At 37.7% G+C, this 20,588-nt stretch overlaps 1 protein-coding gene across 3 annotated transcripts in view; it reads left to right on the top strand.

Moving 5' to 3' along the window:
* The window catches only part of PCGF3 (polycomb group ring finger 3), a 66,802-nt gene extending 51,181 nt beyond the window's left edge, over window positions 1–15,621 (top strand). For all 3 annotated transcript variants that reach the window (XM_087957435.1, XM_087957436.1, XM_087957437.1), the window contains exons 4-10: window positions 4,323–4,419; window positions 4,711–4,766; window positions 5,993–6,103; window positions 8,117–8,205; window positions 10,431–10,568; window positions 13,048–13,128; window positions 13,581–15,621. In XM_087957435.1, coding sequence (XP_087813561.1) covers window positions 4,323–4,419; window positions 4,711–4,766; window positions 5,993–6,103; window positions 8,117–8,205; window positions 10,431–10,568; window positions 13,048–13,128; window positions 13,581–13,628 — 620 coding nt within the window. In that variant the 3' untranslated portion in view covers window positions 13,629–15,621. The remainder of the gene's footprint in view (window positions 1–4,322; window positions 4,420–4,710; window positions 4,767–5,992; window positions 6,104–8,116; window positions 8,206–10,430; window positions 10,569–13,047; window positions 13,129–13,580) is intronic.
* Window positions 15,622–20,588: the final 4,967 nt, after the last annotated feature.

The following is a 20,588-nucleotide window of genomic DNA, read 5'->3' as shown; positions in this document are numbered from 1 at the left end:
CTATTCTACCTGCTTCTGGAAGGAATAGGAATTGTCCAAATCTTCATTGTTTTTTTTAAAATTCCCACACTTGGTTTGCCGAAAAGGTGCCCACTTTCAGCTAGTGAACCAACCAGTGGGGCAACCAATGTGAGCCAGTTGTGCAGTTCTGTTAATATCTGAAAAGGTTTTCCCTCAATTAATCCCATAATATTTGGATGCTGTATAATTCTCTGAGAAGCAAGTAAATGAAGGCTGATATATATATATACACAGTTCTACTCTTGCAGAAGAAACTTAGGCACCTTATTATCTTTCTAGAGACCAGAACATATCAGTAAAAAACCTCTGCTCTGAACTGAAGTGTTAAGATCTCTTACTTATTCATCTAAGAGAGGATGTAAATATGTGACAACATATAATGTTCTGAACTTTTCCCCCCCCCCTTAAAACAGAAGGTAATGGCTCCTTCAGGTACATACCTAGGAATGCTGAAAAGGGAGCTTTTACTAAAGAGCCTGATGTAAAGGTTGTGATGCTCTTTTTCTGAAAGTCATAATGTATTTCTAATTGCTACTGCGAAGGCATCATTTCCCCCCCTTTGAACCGAATGCGCAGATCTGTAGCTAATACAGTTAAGATAATTTTGCTGACAGTGCATGAAAGGATATTAGATAACAAATACATGATTTGGTTAAAACAATATTTGCCAGGTTATATAGGAATTGATAGATGCAATTACGGCTTTGTTTAACAAGGATGATGGGATCTAATTTGAGTGCTAGACTGTCTTTCAAAACTGACAGCTTGCAGGGTTAGTTAATGAGAATTATGTAATGTATAATTACATGATGGTCAAATAGCTGAGACGCTTGCAATAAACCTCTACCTCAGGTATAGCTGCACTGCATTTAATCACCTACCATCCTTAAATTCAAATCTTTCTTTGGTTTTTCTAGTTTTTAATTTTTTGCATTTGGGATATATTGGATATGATGGCGTATTAAAGACCCTCCTTTTTTGTGAAAAGAAAGAATGGATAAAATAAAATGTATCTCATCTTTATAGAACTTGCCATTATTCAGTTCTTCCAAAACCAAGAACTTCCTTCTAGTGGCTTTTCTTTTGGCTCCTTGAGCTCACACCTAATTATTTAGAAAATGTATACGTCAACCCAACTTGTTCATGTTGTCTCTAGGTGTCTTATAGAAATAAAACCCCAATACAAAAACCAATAAATCCCTCCCTCCCGGCAGCAACAGTCAAATGAACTACTTGATGGGTTCTATATCAGCGGTTGCCAACCAGTGGGCCGTGAGAAAATTTTGGTGGGCCGCAGAGAAATCTCACCCCAGAGCACCCCCCCCAAAGCAATTAATCCAGGCTGTGCAGAAACACAAGGCTGCGCCACCCACATGGCCCACGGGAACCCTCCCTGCCCACTCACTCCTTACCCGGCAAACTTGCCTGCTAAATTGCTATTTTTCCTTTTTCCGACCATCAGCTGTTCTGCTGTGCTGGGAGATTTAGATTAGAGAGGAAGCAGGAAATGGTTGGATTTCTTGCTTTCCAGCTAGTCTTTAGATCTTTGGCTCTGCTTTTAAGCACAGCCGAACCTTCCTTAGGACTGAAGGTTCTATTATTCAGTGCAGACTCACGGCAAGCACATTTAAGAGACTGAGCTAGCCGATGGCAGATAGATAGATCACCATATGATTCTGTGAGCAACTCAGTCTGCCTGCCTGCTTTGCCTGATTTTGGGTAAAAGTTACTCTTTTTTAAATAAAAAATTCAATATATAAATATTTATAATATTTACATACAAGCCATGCCCAGCCAATCACATGACCACCAAGCCACACCCACAAATTAGGCCACACCCACAGAACCGGTTAGTGGTCCCTGAGATTTAAAATTATGAGTTTGGTGGTCCCTGAGGTCCAAAAGGTTGGCAACCCCTGCTCTATATCACCCTGGGGATTCCTAGGCCTGCTGGCAAAACCATGCCTTCAGGGTCTTGAGAAGGAGTGTTAACGTGGGGGCCAATCTTATTTTTGTAGGGATGATGTTCCACAGAGGAGGGAGCTACCATGGAGAATGGCCTTCTTGGTCCCAATAGATACACCTCTTTAGGAGAGGGAACCCTTAGCATTCCAGGCATCTCCTCTCTGGTGGGTCGGGTAGATGGAACTGGGAAAATTCAGTCCTTCAAATAACCTGGCTCCCGGTAGGTGCTTTAAAAGTGATAATCAGCATCTTGAATTGGACCTGGAAGCAAATCAGCAGACAATCAAGCTATTGCAGGAGGGGTGACACATGTGTAAATCTAGAATAAATAATGCGGGTCACTGCATTTTGAGCCACTTGAAGCTTCTGAATACTTTTCAAGGGCAGCCCCATCTAGAGCTCATAGCACCAGTCAAGGCAGAAGGTGTCTAGGGCATATGTGACTGTGAATAGGGCCTGTTGGTTTGGAAAGGAAGAAGGTGAAAATTCAACATGTAACAGACAACGGCAAATGTCACCTTTGTAGTGAAAAGGATGAAACATTTGATCAATTTGATCAATGTCTATGGCATTTGACCATTTGATCAATGTCTACGGCAAAATGTCACAAAGGGTTTATAAGCAGGTCATGATCAAATTGCTAAAATTATTCACTGGAAACTTTTATTAGAGGTTTAGTTTTGAATGTAGTAAATACTACTGGGACCATCAAGTTAAGAAGGTGTTGGAAAATGAGCAGGTTAAGATCTTACAGGATGCTACGATCCAAACAGACAGCTTTTTCATAACGTGCCTTATATAACAGTTATGGAATAGAAGAAACTGTGGTTCATTGATGTTGCTGTACCAGGTGATGCTAGGATTGTGGAAAAGCAATTGGAAAAAATTACAAAATACCAGGACTTGCAGATCGAAGTTGAATGCTTATGGAAATCAGTTCCTATACCGTTTATGATTGGAGCCCTCGGAGCAATACCTAAACAACTTGATATCTGAAAATATTGAATTTATCGGACTTGAACACCTTCATTTAACAAAAAACAACCCTGCTTGGAACTGCCTACATTCCTAGATGCTACCTTAATAATTCTTAGGTCCTTGGTTAGGATTTGAATTATTAACTTTTCCCCATCTTAGACTGTGAAACTAAATGTAGATTACTCACATATGAAAATGATAATAATGCTTTATTTATTTAAATTATATGATGGCCTCATCTCAGACACATGACTCTGGGTGATGCACAACATACATTACATACATACATACTTGCATACATACATACATATGAATGAGCACCTCACTACACTTTGGATGCTTCTGGGTTGAAAGGATTGGTCAGTTACAAGCTGTTGTGCAGAGGATGCCCAAATGTGTTAACACACATTCTTCAAGGAGGCTCTGAAGAAGTAGGAATTGGAAGGAGCAGGGATAGGAATAGGCTCTGTCACATGGCTGTGGCCCCAGGCTTGGGCATAAAACTAGATTTTCAAGGTCTTGTATGTGTGTGTGTGGATTTACCCTCATCCTTTCCGAGTTTCCCTTTGAAAGAAATATCTTCTTCTCTGTTTTGTAAACACTATCACAAGTTTGCTCATGCACCTGCTAGAATGTGTATCATCATGTATGAAAAGTAGATGGCACTGTTTAACTGCAGTTTTTAGTCTTTGGTATTGTCACTTTTCAAGAGTCGAAGATCCAGCGAAATGTTAATTGAATTATTACTGAGGAAGTTTCACTTTTCCAACAGCAATCATTGGCTTCAGAATAAGCTTGGTTGCAAGTATACTCACAGTCAACAACCAATTATGCCATGCTGTTGCATATATTTCAGTGTTTACTTTTAAATAAGACTAATTATCTATCATTATAAATATTAAATAATACTCCTTTTTCTTAAAAAAAAGTCTGCTTATAGGACAGTAGCTGTCATTTCATTTTGAAATGAACTCACAATGTTTATAAATTGATTACAGTCTTAAAATATCTCAAATGACAACACTGACATTGATTTAATTTCTGAAATCTTTATATTGGCATTTTTCTGATGCAAATTTGGGATATGCTAAGTTTATTCAGAAAAAGAAAGTACTGCTTATAAAATGTTCATTAGACTAACAGCACTCTTTTTGGGCAGTTTCTGTGTTTGTTAAAACTGGACTTTGAGTGCAACCATTTGGTTCTGCATCCATAACTGAAACAGTGACATCGTTTAACTTTGCTCCCTTGAGCCATACAGGTTCAATTATGTGCAGAGTTTAAGTGTTATTAGCAGATGAAAATGTCACCTTACAATCATTTTAACTGGTATAATATATATATTTTTTGTAAAACAGTTTGCAGGAGTTGCTTGGTAAAGTATTTGGAGGAAAATAATACCTGCCCCACGTGCAGGATAGTAATACACCAGAGTCACCCTCTCCAGTATATTGGGTAAGTATTATGTTAAAAGAAATACATGCAGAAATCTCCTGGATGTGCCTTTTCTAAAACATGAATTGGGCAAAAGAATGGGCCTATGATTTTTGGATTTTTCCATTCTATTTCAGCAAAATGGAAATAGATATAGGGAACCCCCCCCTTTCCCCCCTTTTTAAAGTTTCCCTTTCATTTGTGTCCAAAGGAAGAGGATATTTTTCAGTTATCCTAATAGTGTAAATATATAAAGATTTATTATAGGTCTTTACAATAACCATTTTAATTTCTCGTTTTTTGTCTTGTCAGTCATGACAGAACAATGCAGGATATTGTTTACAAGCTTGTTCCAGGTCTTCAAGAAGGTAAGACAACAGTAAACTGTTCAAAAGACATTTATATCTGAATAAATTCCCTCTGTCAAATGGTTTTGGTAAATGCAATTTACTGTTGCTTCACTTTACTTGCTTGCTTTCCAAAGCAAGGACAACCACACATTGGAGCCCACGACAAAAGTTTTATTTTTTAAATGTGATGGCAGAATCCTCAGGATTGAAAAGAAAAATCAAAGAAGCCTTTCCCAACCTAGATATGCTCTAGATAGGTAGACTTCAGTTCCCAGAATTCCCCAACCAGTATAACTGGTATTGCTCTAAATTTCTCCATTCCTTGTCCCCATAATATCATAAATTGTATAAGATGGCTTACAAGATCTGAAGAGGAATGAAGAGGCAGGGATCCTCAACATTAATCAGTAAAAAGTTAAAGTATTTTCAGTAAATGGTTGGTTGTATCTTCATTTTAGTCATATAACTCAAAAATGTATTTTTCTAAAAAACAATAGAAGCAATTGACAGAGACAGGTTTTACAATGTAAATGTTCCTGGCAATGCCCAGGGCATTTTCTAAATCTGAAAGAATATTGGCATCTCCCAAGTTCTTCATATTTATAAACATAAAATGAATACAGAGGTAATTTTGATAGTATAGGAGCAATTAAAGTGTCCAATTGCACATTTAATTATTTCACAGAAATATTTTGAATCTGTGATAGATGGACTATAAATATGGTTAGGATTTTGAAAATTATATTATAAAATAACAGCTGGGGGATCATATTTTTGATCAATCCAATGTTACTTTGTCAGAAGACTAATGTAAGAAGTTAACTCCCAGTTGCTAGACTCTATTCCAAAAGTGTGGTTGGAGAACATACATCTCTGATGTGTGGAAATAGGAGAGGGAGGTGATTTTCAAAATTCATAAAGATGAATGCATAAATAAATTTTGTAAAACAAAAAGAATGTTCCCTGGATTCTAATTTTTGCCAAATGTTATTGAACAAGTAGACAAGTGAGAGGAAGAGTATTGGGTCAGCTTAATGTGGGATGTAACACTTGAAAAGTAGTATTGCATTATATGGGATGTTCTTAAAATCCAGTTGTGTTACGAGTTGGCCACAAAAAATGCATTTGAACGTTAGAGGGGGCTCTTGTTACATATTCTAAACAAGGGAGAGGAATACAATGTTTGCTTGAGTTGATGAAGTCCACATTCTTAGCTAAAGACACTATTTTAAAATGTTAAACAGCGGAAATGAAAAAGCAGAGGGAATTCTACCACAAATTGGGCATGGAAGTACCAGGTGACATCAAAGGGGAGACGTGCTCAGCCAAGCAGCATTTAGATACTCACCGTAATGGTAAATAGAAATGCATGTGCTTGTTTTTTTCAGAGTAATTACTGTGCTTGCCAAAGGAAATTGTTTGCTCTTTGTTTAACTAGATTAGTTTAATATAGTACATTTATCACAACCTTGCTAAAGAAATATAAACTGTCAATTTCTTGAGTAAATTAGTGCTTTGCTGTGAGTACTTGACTGGAAAGCTGAAAATTCACTAATTTTCTGATCCATGTGTTTTCAACAAGATCTACACAGCTGGATTTCTCTCCAAGCTTTGGAATGGCCCAAAATTGTAGAACTGGCCCCATTATTTGTGCATATATAGCCTCTCTATTTAGTCTTATAGTACCCATAAATTGTGGCTATCTTGTAAAAATGGCTAACAATTTGATGAAAGCATAACACTCTTCCAAAATTTCATGTACTCCCACTAGAACAAAAAAGATTGAGAACCTCTGTGGTAGGATAGGGTTTAGCAACCTTTTCACTGTCAGAAACCCACTTTGTGATTTCACACATAATTATGGGCATCAAGAGATAGATAAGCATTAATATAAACATTAAGATCCAAAATCTGATGCCAGGAAGATGACCCTTGCAAGATTTGTTAGTTTACAAAGTTCTGTGCGTGTCAATATGGGGCACAGTAGTTTTGCTAAGAAATCACTAGTGTAGATAAGGCTGCACTGATTTATGTGGCTAATTTATGTGGATAATAACAATAAAATAAAGAAGGTCTTAAATATTCAACCCCCTTGACTCTGGGATTGGGAAAGAGCTACAAATGGAGTGTTGAGACTTCCTGGCCATAGGTTGCTCTCTCCTGATCTAGGACCAAAATCCTACTTTAAAATCTTCACAGACTACTGCAAACTGGTTGTTCTTGTCAATTAGACTGTTCCAAGGCAGCAAGTTTGATGATCAATAATCAAGTCCCGTGAGCTTGCTGAATTTAATAACATTCCAAAAATGTGTGCCTTTTTATGTGCTAAGGCTGTTAGGTAAGTCTTGTGGCAACCGCTTCCTTTGAGGGCAATTCCTTGGAGAATTTATGCTGCTAATTCTGAGGCAGATAACATTGCTAGACTTAGCTCCGCTGGGAAAGTGTTTATTGGTGCACCAGAGCCAGTGACAGAACTGTATTCGTAACAGAGCATAGCATCACTGCAGAAGATTGTGCCACTCTACAAGGATAAAGCACCTAGTTTCGTTGGATACGAGATAAGCAACTAATAAATTTCATAAATACATAAATAAAAGTAAATAAATCCAGAGGGCTACTTTGTCTCAAATATGTAGTAAAGATGGCTTGCTGACTGTAGAATTCTCCTTTATTTTGACCTTGCTATGAATTGGTTGAGCTTCTTAGGTTACACTTGAGCGACAGGGTTGGACTTTAAACAATTGGGTTGATTTGTGTGTGTGTGTGTTTTAACATTGTAATGTACATAACATCACATATGTAAGATAGTCAGCTATATAAATTGAATAGATAGACTGCAAATTTCTCAGTGCAAAAATAGCTTGCAAATATATTTTAGGATAGAATTTACCAAGTAGCACAGCTTAGCAAAATATAATGTCGATACTGCAGAGCAGCAGTATCCTACCTGTTCCACTACTGGTTCAGTGATCATACGCGTGCAGCTTTCCGCACACCAACCGAGGCCTGTAGCGCCAATCAGCCGAGAGGATAAAAGAAGAGAAAAGCGCAGGAGCAGGTGGGAGGGCTGATCCTCTGCTTTTCTATTCTTTCTCCTCTCAGGTGATCCTCGGAGGCTTTTTTTTTTTTTTTTTACTACCAGTTGAGCTGAACCAGCAGGAATTTTTGCTACCAGTTTGGCTGAACCGGGCTGAACCGGTAGCATACCAGCACTGCTGCAGAGATTTCAAGAGATTTGACTTCTGTGTGACCAACAGGCTTCATTCTGAAAAAGCTGTTGATCTTGATTTCATTTTGTTTCATGCAAATATTTCTATCTTTGGAGTCTTCCCGTTCATAACAGAGCCTCTCTATGCTTTTGTTATAAGGGGAAAATAAAGCAGATGAGAACACAAACAAAGAAACATCAGAAGAGAAACAGGAAGAAGATAACGATTATCACAGAAGTGATGAACAGGTATTGTTGAAATATAACCTTTGAACTAGCAGTTGTTTCCCTTTTTGGTAGTTTAAGACAGCATTTCTCAGTGAGGGAATTTCCATATGTGTAGAGTTGACTCCCAGCATTCTCAATACGCTGCCTGGATAATTCTAAGAGCTGAAGTTCACACCTTTGGCAGCTGCCCAAGTATAGAAATACATGTTTAAAGTTATAGGGGTTTTTTTTTCTTTATTTTTTTTTTCTTAAAATACCTTCCAAATAACAATGATCCTTTCAAGGAAATCGTTTCCATTAATAACTAGGGAGGTTCATTTTTAGAAGAAATGTTTGAAATTGTCACAAATGAAAGCAAGAATGTCCTAGGATACCATATTTTTTTTAAATCCTAAGAATGGTTGGTTGTGATTTCCCAAACTTGACTGGAATCTCTGGCATCAATCCTCGATTTTTTTTCTGGGCAAAAATAAATGAGGGGAGTTATTCAAAATTCTTTGAAAGAAAAAGTAATTGTTTTTCATTCACAATAGTTTGGAGCAGTAGGTTGAATTACCTACTTCATTAAATCTCAAAATTTAACCCCTGAAGAGCTAGAACATTGCGCACGAATAAAGTGTTACAGGTAGTCTTAGAGTTGCAACAGTTCATTTAGTTCAAATGAAATGTTACAATAGCACTAACAAAGTGTCTTATGACCATTTTTCACACTTACAACCATTTCAGCAACCTCATGGTCATGTGATCAAAATTCATGCGCTTGGCAACTGACTCATATATATGACGGTTGCAGCATCCATGGATCATGTGTGATTACCTTTTGCGACCTTCAGACAAGCAAAGTCAACGGAGAAGCCATTAATTAACAGCCATGTTACTAACCTCACAACCGCCACGATTCACTTAACTGTTTTACTTAGCAATATAAATTTTGGGCTCATTTGTGGTTGTAAGTCAAGGATTACTTGTATTCATTTTACACAACATTTTTCCTTGCTGCATAATTTACGTTGGTTTGAACTGGAGAATGTAAAGTTGACCAACTGTATCTGTGCTTTACATCTGGGAATAACTGGAAGCAGAAGACCTGGGACTTATCCCTCAGTGTTCTAGTTGGAAAGGCCTTAGGCAGAGAGGAACTTATATTGTTTAGTAAAGGTTGTGCATACACCATTTTATTAATCCTATGGATGTTTGGATCTATGCTCATCCTAGAATCTCCAGGTTTGGTAATGTTTTTGTGTGTGTGTGTGCGCGCGTGTGTGTGTCTGTCTGTCTGTCTGTCTACATAAAAAAATAAAATTTTATGGAACCTGGAGATTCTAGGATGAGCATAGATCCAAATGTCTATGGGATTAGTAAAACGGTGTATGCACAACCTTTACTAAACCAGCAACTGCACACAATAAGAAACTGTTCACAGTGAAGGAATTCACCCCCCCGCAAACAAATGATTTAATTCATTTTGATAGACAATTGTTCCTACCTTAGTGAATATTTCTCCAAGGATCATAGAGAAAATACCTTACAGCAGTGATGGCGAACCTTTTTGTTGTGGTGTCCCCAAAGTGCTGGCACCTACAATGCAATGCGCCCGCCCCCCTGCACATGCGCGTGCAACATCCCCCACCCCCTTACCTGCACTGAGCACGTGCACACCTCCCAGCTGATTTTCGGCCCATTTGAGGCCGTTTTTGCCCTCCTGGAGGCTCGAGAGAAGCCTCTGCAGCCCCGGGAGGCCGAAAACGGGCCTGTTTCAGCACTTGTGGTATTTCCTAAAGGCCCGTTTTTCAGCCTCCCAAGGCTGCAGAGGCTTTCTTTGAGCCTCCGGGAGGGTGAAAACGGCCTCAAACGGGCCGAAAATCAGCTGGGAGGCGCATGCATGCACAGTGCAGGTAAGTTTGGCTGGGGCTCGCGTGCCCGCACAAATGGCTCTGCGTGCGACCTGTGGCACGTGTGCCATAGGTTCACCATCACGGCTTTAGAGCATATTACAACAACCCTTTCTAGTGCACTCTTTCCCTTTCTGTCCTTAAGCTCTTCCAGATTTCAGTTGGAGGATTTTCCGATCACAGAAAACCGTTCTTTGTCGCTAGGATTGCCAGATAGGCTCCCTTCTGAATTTAAGCAGACCCGCCACTGATCCTTGTTACGTAACGTGGGCCTCATGCAGTTTAGAATTCTCTGCTTCTGCTGCTACGAAATGAGAACCTAGATTCTAACCTGTATTGGCTCTTTCCTTAAAGGTAAGCATCTGCTTGGAATGCAACAGTAGCAAATTGCGTGGATTGAAGAGAAAATGGATTCGTTGCTCAGCACAAGCTACAGTCTTGCATCTAAAGAAGTTCATTGCCAAAAAACTTAATCTTTCTTCATTTAATGAGGTAATCAGTGCTGAATAGAGTAAAGCAAAGAGAAACAAAAAAAGTGTGGCTGATTTAGAAAAACAACAACTCTATAACTTTTTTTTTCTTAAAAAGTCGTATTAAATCCTTAGAGATGGTTGATTTTTTTCCTAAAACAGAATTGCTGTTTCAGTCACTTAACTAATGTATAATAATTGAAGCAGTACCTTAACAGATATTAAGCTTTTCAAATGTGGTTCTGAAGCTTCCCAATATTCTTTAATTTGCACTTGAAGCATTAATGTAAATATATCTCATGAGAAAAATTCATGCGGAGACCTTTAGCAGAGATGAGTTTAAAATTGACAATGTACTCTCTTTGTGCAGAACAAGCAAGTGCCTTCAGCTGTTTATATGAATTCTGAAGGTCACAATAATTTCCTTTAAAAATAAAAAAAGTTGCCAGTTTAAACTTTGATTTTAAATTACATATGTTATTGTGAATGGATTGTGAAAGAGAATATGTAAAAATTCAGTGCAAATAATTGAAGAAAATCTGTTATAACTAATGTCTGCTAAAATGTCATGCATTTATTTAAATAATATCTTGAAAGCCATATAGGTTATCTGCTATATCTATTGCAAGAAAATTGAGTCTCACTCATTTTTCATTAGCTTATAAACACATTGGCTTACATACATTTGAGGAAAAGTATTTTCTGATTCTTACTTGGCAGGACTTTTGAGTAAGATACAGCCAGTTTGGTGTAGTGGTTAAAGAGCCAGGCTATCAATTGGAAGGCCATGAGTTCTAGTCCCATGTTAGGCACAAAGCCAGCTGGATGATCTTGGGTCAGTCACTCTTTCCAACCTCTAGGAAGAAGGCAATGACAAACTTTGCCAAGAAAAAAGTTTGCAAGAAAATTGAGACTCACTCATTTTTCATTAGTGTGTTCAGGGATTTGTCCAGTTAATTGCCAGCAGTCAACATTGTCTTGAAAGCAGCAAAATGTTCTAATACATCTTAATTAAGGTCTATGAATTAACATGCAGAGACTCTTTATTTTGTTGGAAAATCAACTTGAAGTCAAGAAAATAACCCTCAGTATAATGATTTTGGAAAATCATGGATTTTATGAAAGGCAGAAAGATTTTTGCCAACAATTCAACCTGCATTTGATTCGCAGGCTTGACTAAGAAAAAAAAAAAAACACACACACACACACACAGTTAGTATAATCTGTTGATAAATGTAAGGTTTCCTCTCCTTATTGCTTGTTTCCATTGAAAATGTTGTTCACCCAGGTATCTCAGTTTCCTTTTTTCCTCACTTCGACTGTAGTGGAGCAAGCTCATTTTGATCTATATCAGTATTTCTTGGTCTTGGTGATTTTTAGATGTGTGGACTTCAACTCCTAGAATTAATCAACCAGCAACTGCAAATTGAAGTCCACACATCTTAACATTGCCAAAGTTGAGAAATACTCATGCTTGCATTTCTTGAAATATTCCACAGTTTGTGAGAAATTTCGTCTTTGGTTTCTTTGGAAGTGGGAATGAAGTTCTAGTTTCTGTTGAAAGATTCCAGAGAGAAAAGATTTTCCAATTATTAAGCAATATGTGCTTTTTTTTTTTTTTTGGAGGTATCTGGCAAATTGTGAGAACTTTTGGAGTGTGAGAATTTTAAGTGTAAAATTTAATATCAGTAACTGATGGAATAGAAGGAGAAAATAAATGTACAATTTTACGTGTCAAGTAGGACATCTGCTATGTTTTGAGGGCGTACAAAGGTTATAGCTGAAATAGTTGTGTGAAGTTTTCGATCTTCCTAACATCAGACTGTAGCTTTCAAATTAAAAGCAGGCAAGAAATTTCATATCCAAAGGGACACTTATTTCTACCATTTGCTATTGCTTGTAACTTGCCTATTTGGAAATAATCATTCCCTGGACAGCTAATTAAGTTAGCTTCCACATATCCTATATAGAATCCTATCAGGAACTCATTTTTTAAACTACCAGTTTTAGAATTCATTTTCTCAGGCCTTTGCTTCCAGGTTTTTCAAATGATGATGCTCAGAACTTGCATATGTTCACTTTGTTAATTTTCTCACTCTGGCTTTAGTTAATTTCTGTAAGGCCAGAATATCTGCCCTTTTGTACATTATGGAGCAGATGGGGATCCACAGAGTGAAGAGTGAAGTTTATGCCCTGAAATAACTGCATCACCTGTAAGTGCTGAAATTTTTATCTCCCACCCACCAGGCAAATTAAATGATAGAATATACATATTATTCAGCTTGCAGCTTGTTGGTTAGAACTAAAATCCTAGCTGAGTTTACAGTATTGGAAAAGTCTCAGACACCTGAAGAGATTATGGGAGGCAATATTTGAATTGCACTATCGTACCATTTCATGCCATTAAAAAGCAAAACAAAATTTGTTTTAATTGGATCGTTATTTGGATCTTGTAAACCAATCTCTTTAGTCAAAATATAAATCTTTTGTTTCTTTATCAGCTGGATATATTATGCAATGAAGAAATTCTGGGCAAGGACCATACTCTCAAATTTGTAGTTGTCACAAGATGGAGATTTAAGGTATGCAGCACTGGCAATCAATTGATGCATTTAATATTTTCCACTTGAAACTTTTTAAACCTTTATTTTGTCATTCATAAAAATAATATCTGATGCCCTGATTCCTTGTGGTCCTTCTCTTTCCATGTTCTCAGGTCAGAAATTATCTTACTGTTTTGTTTTAGCTTGGACAGGAAAATAAAGGAGGGGTGGGTGGGATGCTGGGCTTTGGGGCATCTTCACTTTTAGAGACAGTGTCTGCCAAAGTCTTCAGGCCAGAAATGTCCACTGCCCCCTCCACTTAGGAGTAGCCCTGCAGAACCTGCTGAGATATTGAGCCTGAGGGTATCTCTGTCTCCTGGGCCATCAGTGGTGGGTATCAGAATCCTAAACAAAGGTTAAGCTTAAAAACATGTTTGTTTATTAATGTTCTGCATCAGAGAGTTCTTCAAGCAATTTTGTTTATTTTTCAGAAAGCACCTCTACTGCTACATTACAGACCGAAAATGGACTTGCTGTAAGAACTGTTTTGTCCTTGTGGACGGTTTTTTTGCAGAGACTATCATCAGGCACCTTCTTAGTGCATCATTACTCAATTCACTTGTGACATAGACCAGCAAAATCCATTCCTGAAAAAACAGTAATACTTTCCCACCCCACCATTCTGAATATTTCTCTTGAGAGATGCATTAAACTCAACGTTCAGGACAGTAAAAAAAATATTTATACTATTTTCTACAAAAAAAAAAGAAAAAAAGAAAAAGGAAAGTGCAGTTTGGACGGACACTACCAGCATGATGTTTACAGACATTGAAAGCACTTCACAGTTCCCTCTGTGTAGCTCAGTTCTTGGTCATCATCTTGAAAGATGCAAAATAGGTTAAAATGTAGGGAAGGAGGTAATTTTCAATTTCTTGTCACCAAGCAGCTCTTGGATTGTTTTGCAACTTAGTTTAAACATAGCCCTTCCTTCCTTCCTTCCTTCCTTCCTTCCTTCCTTCCTTCCTTCCTTCCTTCCTTCCTTCCTTCCTTCCTTCCTTCCTTCCTTCCTTCCTTCCTTCCTTCCTTCCTTCCTTCCTTCTCTCACCAAGTGTTCTGTCTCTTAAATCTCACGGGCATCTTGTTGATCAGTAAGCCCTTCATAGTATTTAATATTGAAAAAAAAAATGTAATGGTTGGCAGTGACTTGACATCATGATACAGTTCTGGATTCTGCTCCTTTGTTCCTCTGCTGATTCATTTGAGGAAGGTATTGGAATGAGTGATTTCCATTTTATTTCAGTTTTCTCAGATCACAGAAATAGTTGAGCATTTAGTGGGGGAAAACATCCTCTTTCTGTAATATGTGTGACTTACATAGCTGGGGCGGAAACAGGGGGATTTCCTGTTCTGAAAATGAAATAAGCCTTTAGCAGCCTTAACTACTTGAACTCCAGTATTGTCCTCTTGAACAACACACAATACTAATGCTGGAGCATGCATTCTATGACAAGCATGAGTTCACTGACCTTCCTTCTGGGTTCTAGCTTCTATAAGAAGACCATTGTGTTTGCCTAATTCTCTACTTGAACTTCGGATTTAGTTGGCACTATGGTACTTTTGGGCCTTAACTATAAATCTATTTATTTTTAAATCCAGCCCCCAAGGGATTGATTTCTCCCTCTAGACTATGTAAGTGCACTTTCTCTTTAAGTAGCGGTGGGAACGGTGTGTGAAGGGCAATGTTGCTTTCCCTTTAATATCTTTAAGGTTGAGTTGTTGTTGTTGTTTTTAAACAAAAGGTTTCATTCAGTGGTGGAACTGCAAGTATGGACCATGCAAAATATATGTTGTTCTTCATCTGGACTAGATATGTAAGACTCTTTCATCTGGGAGAACCGCGTCATTGATTTTAAATACTCCATTGTGTTCAACAATGCATGCGCATACTCCTTGTTGCATGTATATAGGCATGTATTCTGTGTGTGTCTCTCTCTCTCTCTTCCATATGCACATACATATATGCAGAGGCATAAGTATTCTTTGCATGAACACAAGTCTGCCTTTCCTCCATTGGACACCAGTTTGGATGGGATATGACCAGAACAGGGAAGAAGTTGCTGCTGAGAAGGATTACTGAGAGGGTATATTTTTTTAATTTCTCAAGATTTTTCTCTTTGATGCAGAAGTTTGCCTTTACTCTGACTTACTAGCTCTATTGCTTATAATCCCGCTGCTAATTGAACAAGTCCCCAGACAGAAGCAGAGGATAGCCCAATGAGGATGGGTTATATTGGCTGAGTTAGAGAGAGAGAGAGAGAGAGAGATAACTAGGAAAACGGAAACTTGAGCTTTCTCCATCCTTTATGGAGGTCACTTCCGTTTGGAGGTTTATGTGCTGATGGTGAATATTCAGGACTGCTAGCCATTTGCTAATGTTTGTTTCTTGTTCTTCTGAATATCCTTGCTCTGCAAGTGTGACTCGCAAGGGAATCTTTCCTATAGGGAGCAAGCCTCATCAAAGTATAAAAAAAAAGATGCATGCCAGGGGTGGGTGAGTGGACAAACTTGACTAAGTATATGGATGGAGCAGGAAACAAAATGCAAATGAGTAAATGCAAATGTGAGGCAAGAAAGGGCTCTTTTCATACTGTTCAGTGAATTTTTTTTAGACTAATGCATCGGATAACATATTCAATTAAGCTATTTGATATCATTTTCTGGAATGAATTGTTCTCACACTGTGGAAATCCCTTGCAATTTCTGTTAGAAGGAGACAAAGCGCATTCCTTTCCTAATGCAGATTGTTTCCTATATATCCCCTGTAGTTAAAAGGGTCACGCTTTTTTGTTGTTGTTGAAAAATACCAACTTAGCTTTTCTTCCTGCGGCTTCTCCTGTCAGTAGCCCATGCGAGGAGCCCATCTCTCCCCAGTTGTTTTCCTTCTCTTAATTTCATAATGATAAATTAGATGGAAGTGAAAAGAAAGGAATAAAGAAGAAACAGGAGAAAGTGGAGAAAGGCGCAAGAGCCTGCTTGCACATGAGCAGTGGAAGTGGGAATAGAGGACAAATGGAAAAAAAACACAGGGCAACCTTTTGGTAGAGAGCATTCTGTGCATGTCTTGTTGCAATGAGCTAGAGTTGAAAAAAAAAAAAGGATATCACACACCTTAAAAGCAATTTTCCACTCTCCATACGAGATGAGCATGAGTGCATTGGCACCTCTTGTAACATTTGCACTCATTTAAATTAGGGTGTGTTGCAGGAGATTTTCTTACTAGTAAGTGCGCTTAAAAAGGTAATAGTTCTTAATGATATAAAATTTGTATAATAAGTGCTTACTAATGATAGATGATTGCTCGCCATTATTCTGGAAAAAAAAATCAGCTGAGATATAAATAAATTGGTTAGGGAACGGAAGAAGACACCTTTATTGAATGGTGTGTGTGTGTGTGTATGTGTGTGTGTGAGAGAGAGAGAAAATGTGCCAGGCTGCCATAAATAGGACAGCCTTAAAAATTCCCTATCTTCTCCTTTTATAGGTCACCAGGTGCTATGTGAAAACATCCTGGCTAACAGTGCTTAGTGAGCCTTAAATTTAGCCAGCCTGTTGAATACCCATTTGATTCAGGCTTTCCCAAACTTTTGCTCTCTAGACATGGCCAGTGGGCTTGATGAGAGTTTTATTTCAACACATTTATTTCGAAAACACCAGATTGAGGAGAAATGTGGGTTAAACCTTTAAGAGGGTATAATGACAGTGTGCAACTATTAACTCTACCTCAGAACAGATACACAGCTGAATTGTCCCACCAAGCGCCATCTTAAAATGCAGAATACAACACCCACCCACCCAACACACACCTCCATTGCATAATTTAACTTGAGGGATTAAATAGTATTAAGGTGCAAATTGTTAACCCCGCAACTCTCTTGGACTGCAGCCGTTTACAGAACCCTCACTGCTATGTTTCTAGCAAGTTTTTGAATCACTTGAATTTGATACGGTGCTATATTACTACATTATGTAATCAGGTGCATGAAACAAAAGCCAGCTGTTGACACCCAGGCTGGTTTTTAATCACTCATAGATGATTACTTTCTTAACAGCCTGACAACAATGGCAGTGGCAGAAAATACTTTTTTAAAAAAAGAATTTTTGTTTTCCTTCTAAACAGTTTCTCAGAATATTTCTTCTCCTATGGAAACGGCATCCTTTGGGGATTATTTGTTTCAAAGGCCTGTCTTGTTTTATCAGAAAAACGATGGTTAATACCAGTAGAACAGATTCTTGTTATATCAGCTGTCTCTCTTCTGTGAAGCTTTTAAGGGGCAGGTTGCACAATGATTTGGGTGGGCAAACATTTTGTTGATTTTTTCTGGCTTTAGGTCTTCACTTCTAGCGTAAGTGGGTTGGAGTTGCTCCGGCCACATTAAGTTTGTCTAAATTGATTAAGTGATACATGATTAACTGTGAAGTAATTTGTGTTCTTTGATTTAATTAACTGCTTACCACTGGTAAATGAAAGCAGTCAAATGGTCTCGTTGCATTATCTTTAGCAACAAAAAGACAGGATGAGGCAGGCTGATGGTCTCGCTTGCTATAATTTTCTTTTTAAGATAGAGAAATCAGAATATATAATATTGAATTTTAAATAAGATGGTTTTTTTTTGAAAAGTTAACTTTATAAAATTATTTATTCTATTTTAAGCTTTCTCTTTTACTTTTTACCATCTAAGTATTTTTTTTATTATTGTTTTTACTTTTTTTTGGTCTCGATGGTCCAGCTTTATTTATGGGCATATAAAATGAAATTGTGAGATGTTTTTTACAAGCTTCTTCCTTCCTTTTGTGAGGGGCCAAATTAGATTTTGCACTAAATGAGGGTCTCTTACCAAAAATGGCACTTGTCTGCCTGTTTTCCACCTGTTGTAAGGTCTGATGTAATGGTATCTTTATATTCTGTATTTCTTTCCCATCATTTAGAAGGGAGGAAAGCTTCGAGAAGAACTTTGTAACTTAGATACTGGGTAGATTTAATGAGACATCATAAAGCAGCAAACAAACATAGAGCAGTGATTGGCCACCATAGTTGCCACATTTAGTGTAATTTTAGTTTGGCTCCATTCTTATTATTTTTTAAAAAATTAATGGTATGTTTTTGTGTGGATAAAGAGAGCATTACTTTATGCTTTTTGTGCAATAGGTTGGAAACATTCTGTTAGGCATGCTTTTAAAATGGTAAATGTAGCATTGACTAACTGCAGTTTGGAGAAAGATGATGTAGGTAGTTTTAAGTTTACATTCGAATGGGATCTCCTCCCTTTTCCTTGGGATTCTTAAGAGTGACAAATAGGGAGTTGTTTCTGTGTGCAAGAACTACCTGTCGGCAATATTTTAACAGCGATCTGGCAAGACCTCTTCAATGTGAACCATGGAAACTTGCAGCCTATCAGAAATGTTTCTTGTGTGCCATTGGTATGTCTGGTATTTTTCAATATGATACCATTGAACTTGGAAATATTTATTTCTTTGCGGCTGTGCAATGCTCTAGACACAATCTCTTATGTTCTGGGAGTAATACAGTAATTTTAAATAACAGATTACAAACTATGATGGTGCTATTTTTTTTCTTTCAATTGGATTTGAGCTTTTGGAAAGTTCACCTGGCTCCTGTTGTTTTCATAACGATTTAATTAATCTTTGGGAAATTTACTGTCTTCTTTTCCAGTGGATGGCAGACTTATTAACATTAAGTTAATGTTAACCTATTTGCAATTATTTGAAACTGAGCTGTAAATGCAATAGGAGAAAGCCAACCAGTTTGTACATCAACACTATGACTCTTTGATAACTTTATATTTTAAATCAGTACATAAAAAATGCATTTACTGCAGACCAAACTGTATTTTACAGAAAAATCCTCTTTCTGTATTTCCTCAGGTAATTGCTCTGGTATTAAACACTTCATGTGATACCTTAACTTAGCATATATTTGTGTGTGTGCTTTGGGATTTAAAATATAAAATGACAAGGCACACAGACAGACCATTGCATGTCAAAATTGCAAGTGGATATCTTCACCTTGTAGTCAAAATGTGCACAGAAAACACAGCATTTTTCTTCAGAGGTGTACTCTTGGCTTGGAAGCACGCTTTCCTTTCTAAGTGGAACTTATGTGACATAAACTTGCTCCAAGAATTTCTTTCTAACCCTAAATTCTCCAAGAACTTGGATAGCTAACCCTAAAAATGCCAAGAGGGTGATGTACAGTGCAGGAGGAGGCGGAGTGTGTGTGCTTAACAGTTTTCCCTATCCACCACTTGTCCTGCAACCCAGCAAACAGACTTTTTTTAATCCATGGCTGAAGAGTACAAGGAAGTTTAACAGGGAAAAACGGTAGAGGAAGCACCTGCCCACCATCTGTTTATTACAAAACACACACTCAACATACCACACTGCAGTTCTTTGGTAGTTATCTGGAATCTCATATCTAGATTTGTTGCTGAATGAATAGCTTTTGCCAAGGGCAGGTGTCTAAAACCGAACTTAGGTCCATAAACATTCAATTAAAGAAAAATGTTGGTAAGTCACCCTGTCCCCTCTACGTTGTGTGATTGGGCACATGTTCTTGCATGAGGAGTCAACTAAGATGTGCTGTGCATACCCGTTGTATAACAGGGTCCTCCAAAATACCCTAATTATTTTTTTTTTAAAAACGTGATCAGTATAGCAACCACGCAATTTAGGGTTATAGGACAATAAGCCAGTGCAACCATTTAATCCTTTATCCTTACTATGTGGCATCATAAAGTGACTGAAAATTCTTGCCGTATTGGGAGAAAAAAAAAATCATAGTTTTGGCTTGGTTTCAATTGGACGTTTACATTTTTTTATGCTTTGTGTTGCTGTGTAACTTTTGTACTATTGGTGGCTAGTTTTTGTCTGAATAAGCCTTTCTGGGAATTATTGCTTGTTTTGATTTTATGATAGTGAAGCTTGTATTCAGTGTTCTGCCAATTAATATTATATGCTTGTAATAAAAGCAAAAAAAAAAAAAGTTATCTGATCTCTTGTTTTTCAACGGTGTGAAAGTAACAGTAGAATCTCTCTCTGTGTTTGCAAATAACTTTGGAATCCAGTACAATGAACATGCTTTAATGGAAGACCTGAAAGACCAGTTTAAGAATAGATTGTCATGTAATTGCCAAGAGCTGATACTGACGTGAGGGGACATAATCAATCAATCACAATGAAAAAGCTGCCTGCTAGGCTAGCGGCCTGTGAATCCATTCCATGGCAGGTAGCAGATTTATGTCTCGTGATTCTGTGGGTTTTTTGGTTTCTGAAACTAGGTGTAATCTGTTATCTACATGCATTTGGTTGACTAATGCATTTGGTTTATGAAGATCCAAAAATTAGAACCAGCCTGTCAGCAGACTTCATGACTGCAGTGATTGCAATGCTGGATTGAGATCCATCTATCCAACCGATTGACC

Source organism: Notechis scutatus, chromosome 2 (assembly GCF_049901735.1).
Source record: "Notechis scutatus isolate UNSWTSFEM ecotype Mainland chromosome 2, rNotScu1.2, whole genome shotgun sequence".
In the NCBI taxonomy this organism is placed as follows: domain Eukaryota; kingdom Metazoa; phylum Chordata; class Lepidosauria; order Squamata; family Elapidae; genus Notechis; species Notechis scutatus.
The sequence above is the reverse complement of the archived record's forward strand: the minus strand, read 5'-3'. Positions and strand labels throughout refer to the sequence as shown.